The sequence below is a fragment of the Simochromis diagramma genome, unplaced genomic scaffold (assembly GCF_900408965.1).
Source record: "Simochromis diagramma unplaced genomic scaffold, fSimDia1.1 OVJJ01000176.1, whole genome shotgun sequence".
NCBI classification, from domain to species: domain Eukaryota; kingdom Metazoa; phylum Chordata; class Actinopteri; order Cichliformes; family Cichlidae; genus Simochromis; species Simochromis diagramma.
Genome location: NW_024386892.1, coordinates 7,112,682 through 7,119,032, shown reverse-complemented (window position 1 = coordinate 7,119,032; position 6,351 = coordinate 7,112,682). Strand labels below are relative to the sequence as shown.

The 6,351-nt window shown below is 40.2% G+C and overlaps 1 protein-coding gene across 1 annotated transcript; it reads right to left on the bottom strand.

Annotated features, from left to right (window-relative positions):
* Positions 1-698: 698 nt before the first annotated feature.
* Positions 699-1,433, bottom strand: LOC120734769 (protein FAM133-like). Its single transcript, XM_040033724.1, has 3 exons — positions 1,269-1,433; positions 946-1,151; positions 699-850 (listed from the first exon to the last, which is right to left on the bottom strand). The coding sequence occupies exons 1-3, from the start codon at positions 1,345-1,347 to the stop codon at positions 806-808; spliced, it is 330 nt and encodes a 109-aa protein (XP_039889658.1). The 5' UTR covers positions 1,348-1,433; the 3' UTR covers positions 699-805.
* Between the last annotated feature and the right edge of the window lie 4,918 nt (positions 1,434-6,351).

The following is a 6,351-nucleotide window of genomic DNA, read 5'->3' as shown; positions in this document are numbered from 1 at the left end:
TTATTACATTTTATGTGGAGTGAATAAATAAAAGTATATTTACGGTGGCCCCTAGAGACAAAGCACATACAAACTTCAAATCACGTACGAACTCTGAAGTATGTACAAACTCCAAAACACGTAAAAACACGTACAAACTCCAAAGCACGTAAAAACTCAGAAGCACATAAAAACTCAAAACACGTACAAAAGACAACAGAAGTGCTCCAGGATGCTGGGCGCAGTGTTGAGCTTTTGTTATCTTGTGGCTACACAAGCCAGCAAGTACCAACGACCGGATTTGGTGTGTGGTAGTAACAGGTAAATGAACTTTTTTTTTTTTAATTATTTGAATATATATGAGTGCCTGTGTATAAATACACAAACAATACACACATGCTTTCAATTGTGTAATTTAAGTGATCTAGTAGCTCTGCTTTGGAGGTTCAGTTCATGCTAGAAATGTGTTTTGGAATTTGTACGTGTTTTGTCTCTAGGGCCCACCGCATATATTTATATATAAACATATATAAATAAAACCACTTTTTTTTTTACGTTAGTAATTCCTTTTGTGCATAATTTTATATTATTGTTATTAATAAATTAATTAAAGCAACAAAACAACCTGAAGAGCCGGTTGGGAGCCGAAAGAGCCGGCTCTTTTTAGTGAGCCGAACCGAAAGAGCCGGATCTCTAAAAAGAGCCGGAAATCCCATCACTACAACAATGAATAGCTCAGCAATTGGAGCAGTTGCCACAATCGTGTCCCGGTCCACTCCCAGACGTTTAAAGGCAGCAGACATGGTGCCTCCTCTTTTGAACAGCCTTAAAATCTTGTTATACCGGGTGACCACGTGCTTAGGATTCTGGACTGCAATTGAGAGAACATAATCATTGATGTATTGTTATAGTGTAGTAACGTAACACACCGCATGCAAAATCAAACTGTTGAGTTAATCACTTTACCTCTTGTTCTTGGTTTTTGGTCATGTTTTTTGACTTCTTGTGCTTTTTTGCTTTGCCCCTCTTCCTCTTCTTCCTGTCTTTATCTGATGAAGTTGTGCTCATGGAGGAGTCAGAACTCTCATCAAAAGACCCATCAGAGGGAAGTGAAGATATGCTCAATACCTCACTGGAATCCTGGTCAAAACTTGTGGGTTCCTTTGAGAGAGCTGGTAAAACAGTTAAAAAGACAACACAGACAAAATTACTCAACAGAATGCTTATGTAAGTGCTCACGCAGAGGAAGTATGTGACAAGCTATGTAATGTTTTTAAGAGTGGACTTACATGCTGCTAATTGCTCCTTTAGATAGTCTCTTTCTTTGACGAGCTCATCAATCTTATCCTTTTGCCACGCTAGCCTCATCTTACAACTCTTGTGATTTTCTTCTGTCTGCCAGCTGTGCAGGTGGGCAACAGTCACACCCAGAGAAAATTAAAAACAAAATGAGACTTGGCTATAAATAAAATTAATAAAACAAATACAATAATAATACTAATGTACACTTTGTAGAATTTAAATAACAGTAAAAGCATTACACTATACTTTTATTTATTCACTCCACATAAAATGTAATAAATAAATCATATAATACAAAAATCAACTATTCACATTTCAACTTTTAACTATTTATAGATAATCTATCGAAAAAGAAGTTGGTCGATATTAGTGATGGGATTTCCGGCTCTTTCGGCTCCCAACCGACTCTTCAGGTTGTTTTGTTGCTTTAATTAATTTATTATTAACAATAATATAAAATTATGCACAAAAGGAATTACTAACGTAAAAAAAAGTGGTTTTATTTATATATGTTTATATATAAATATATGCGGTGGCCCCTAGAGACAAAGCATGTACAAACTCCAAAACACATTTCTAGCATGAACTGAACTAACAAAGCAGAGCTACTAGATCACTTAAATTACACAATTGAAAGCATATGTGTATTGTTTGTGTATTTATCCACAGGCACTCATATATATTCAAATAATTTTAAAAAAAAGTTCATGTAGCTGTTACTACCACACACCAAATCCGGTCGTTGGTACTTGCTGGCTTGTGTAGCCACAAGATAACAAAAGCTCAACACTGCACCCAGCATGCTGGAGCACTTCTGTTGTCTTTTGTACGTGTTTTGGAGTTTGTACATGCTCCAGAGTTCGTATGTGATTTGAAGTTTGTATGTGCCTTGTCTGTAGGGGCCACCGTAAATATACTTTTATTTATTCACTCCACATAAAATGTAAGAAATAAATCATATAATACAAAAATCAACTATTCACATTTCAACTTTTAACTATTTAAATTTTCAGCTTTTTCCTTTTAAACAAATTTAAAGTGAAAACAACACAAAACACTGCAAACCACAACACAATTAAATATAAATTATAATATGAAAACTAAAAGAAGATGCACATTCTCTGTCATATGGGCCTGCATGAATAAACCTTCTGAATCCTTTATCATCTGCAACAAAATAGTTGTGGATGATTACTATACCTTTCTAATGTGACGTTGTTGTCCCTGGCTCTCTCTCTCCCTCCCGCTCTGTTCCTGTGCTACTGAGTGTAACTACCGCCCCTCCCCCCTCTGCCCAGCACAAGGCTGGCGTGTGGAGTGAAGCGGGAAAAAAGTGCGAGAGAGAGAGAGGGTGAGAGAAAGAGTAACGGTGTGTTCACACCGAACGCGATGGGCGCGTGAAAAAAGCCCCAAACGCCCCTAACTTGACGCGTGCACATTCGCACCTCTACGCGTGTCCAAGAAAAATCCATCGCGCCCCAAAATATCATATTTTAACGCGCGTGAACCGGAAATGTGGGAGGGATGTGGGAGGAAGTTTTGCAAGACCGGTATCTTTGCAAGATGGCAGCTGTCGAGCTAGCGCTTGAAGAGAGAGTCTCCCTTCTCTATTTACTGTGGAGAGCAGAGTAGCGGCGTAAAGGACATCCTTGCCGTACCTGGGTCCATCAGGTCCTCCAGAGGCGTGAGCAGTTTGGTGAGTTTCACCACTTGCTCCAGGAGCTGCGCCTGGATGACGGCCGATTCCAGCGCTATCACCGTCATTCACTCGGCCAGTTTGAGGACCTGCTGTCCTGCGTCGGTCCCAGAATCGCCCGCCTAGACACCAATTACAGGCGCTCAATCCCACCTGCAGAGCGCCTGTCCGTCTGCCTGAGGTTAGTAAAAGTATTTAATACGGTAGTCCTTTATTGATACCTGTGCTAATATGCTAAACCATCCATTTATACACTGCTAACATGGATGTGCTATGCTAACAGTGAATGCTCTCGGTGTTTGCTGAAAGCAAACTGTGGTACAGAGACGACTCTTTATAATATTTCTAGTGATACTCAGAAGGTCTCATCAAGTCCCGATTTAATTCGATTTATGCTGTTATCAGTGTTTGAATGATAGCATGGCTGTGGTGTCACATCAATGTATGCGCTCGGTGTTTGCTGATATCAAACTGTAGCATTAGGACCACTGAGTTAACCTTTGTAGTGATACTCACTCCTTTTTATTTAGACCTGGTTTAATTCTGGGATAGTTGAATATTTGTATATAATCCCTGCAGCTGTCAGACTCTATAGCAGGGGTCACCAGCCTTTATTAAAACAGAGTTAGATAATACTGAACAGTTTGGTTCATCTTTAGTTACATGGTTCTATCTTGATAAGCTGTCTTATCCCAGATTAATTTTTCAAAAATATTAATGATTTAAGCAAGGAAAGGGCTACATGTCAACATACAACTCTTTATTTCTATTAATGTCTTACTTCATTCCTACCTGATTGACATGTTTAGGAATTATGAGTGATTGGCTCACTGTAGTTGTGAAAGTTGCTACCAATCAAATTATGATATGTTAAAGTTAAAACAAAACACAACTGTTTTAGATATTATCTAATATACATTTTGTAATTATCCTTATAATTACAAAATGTTTTATGTAAGATTTAAGTTTTGTGATTAAATCTGACATCACAAAAGTATTTTGGAATTTGAATAATGTATTTTGTAACTGCAGTACACATAATACTGATTTTGAACAATTTTGTCCAGGTTCCTTGTCACCGCGGACTCCTTCAGCACCAAGCGTTCAGTTACAGAGTCGGTGTGTCAGATCACCCCCCAGGCAGCGACGGCCACCTGGGACTGTCTAGTGGACGACTTCATGGCTGTGCCTTCACCTGGAGACTGGCGGTCCATCACAGAGGGATTCCAGGAGCGCTGGAACTTTCCTCTGTGCTGTGCAGCTCTGGATGGGAAGCACGTCCAGACAAAGGCACCCCATATATCATATAGGAGACACACACATTGATGTACACTAAATATTTATTTCATTTCTTTTTTGTGGTGCCCAAATTTATGGACCTGCCTGATTTTGTTTAAACAATTATTGCACACTTTCTGTAAATCCAGTAAACTTCTTTTCACTTCTCAAATATCACTGTGTGTGTCTCCTGTATGATATTTAACTGACATTTTTTATTGTAACAACCAACGATTTATACAGGAAAATAATGTCTATTAACAAGGTTGCCCAAACTTTTGCATCCCACTGTATTAGTATATTTTGTCATTAGTATAATATGAAATAAATTCTACATGTGTCAAGTCGTGTGCCAACATTTGCTGTGTAGTAGAACTGAGACATTAGTCATTATAAAAATTTATTTGAAATAATATTAAAATTCTCAAACAGAAAAACATTAAACATAAATATATAAAATATAAGAATTTACAGAGAGACAGGAATAAAAAGGACCAGCTGCTCTCTAGAGCAGGAACATGGCTGAGGAGGAAATGCTCCATTGGAGACTGGTGTGGCCTCTTCAGGGACTTCAGGATGGCCAGCTCCACCGCCGATGGACCGTCCTGGGACCCGTCCCTCATCTGCCTCGGAGCCGTCCTCCCCTGTGGGCCTGTAAAAAAGCACAAAACACAAAGAAATGAGAAGGCTGCTACTAGATTTTAATTTCAACATTGAAAAAAACAAACAAAACAAAAACAGGATATAATCAGATTGGTTGTAGATATTTAAGGTGATCACAAGGCAATCCCACTGACTAAAAAGGTATCAGTGCTTGCTGTACATACCTGTGGGTGCAGCAGCAGGAGCTCAGGGACTGGGGAGCCAGGAGAAGCAACAGGGGATGCTCTGCTTCAGAATCAGTTGGTTCTATCAATACAGTATTAAATGTTAACAGGTTGGATATAATAATCATAGAGTAGACAGTGGTCCCTCATTTATTGCAGCAGGGGTTCTCAGAATAACTAGCCCCTGGTCACGCACTTTATACACTGTTTTCTCCACACACATGAACATTGGTCACAGTTCTCACAATTGATTCTCAAAGTGCAAACCTTTGTAGATTGCAAAACGTAAAAGTATTATTATGCCGTGTTTTGTCTTCATCTGCCTGCCACTTTCATGCGCCTTTTCCCCTCGCGGTGCAGGTGTCTATTTCCGAATGAGGGTCGTAGTTATGGGTGTTTTTGTGCTGTTTTTTCTATTGGACGTGATAGTTATCAAAACCAAACATGATAAATTTGGCAAGCGCAGGAGACACGACACGAAGGAGATTTGTCAATCAGGCTGCAGAATGCAATGCTGTACGGTGCAAAAAAAAGAATAGAAAAAGAAAATCAGCGAAAAAGCGAAGCAGTGACGGATGAACAGCGGGACCACTGTGTGCTGTTTATTAATAAACAAAATATATTCCTAAATGACAACATGCATAAAAGCAGAACGGTATTTGTACGTCAGTGGGAAAATAGCGGTGGCTTGCTAGCTTTTGTGCGGCTTCCCCGGGTCAGTGAAAACTTTAGAGAAAACTTAAGAGAAATGAATGAACTTACCAGGTTGCCCGATCTCTTCACATATCTTCCTCCAAGCTCGGTCCTTTATATTCCTGTCTTGGTACAGAAAGCAGCTGGTGTCGTAGAGCTCCGGGTTGTTTGCTACCGCATTGATTAGCCTTCCTTCCATTGAAGTATGAAAGGCTTTGGCTGGATCTGCCCCTTTGACCTAGGTAACAGCCACGTCACCAAGCTCCTGATTGGTTGTCGCGGCGCGATTTGACGCTGGAGTTCAGATTTTTCCAACTCGAGCGGTAGACGCGAAACGCGCGTATGCACAAAATGCAACACAAAAACTCACACGCGTTTTTTTTTTCGCGAGTCAAACGCCTGAAACGCGCTACACTGACGCGCGTTTCACGCGTTTTGGCGTTTTCGCGACGCAAATCTGCTTCCGAATTTTCGCGGGAGCCGCAATCGCGGGTCATCGCGCCTTTCCATTGACTTTACATGTAAGCCTGACGCTCTGCCCGCCTCTATCGCGTTCGGTGTGAACACACGGTAAGT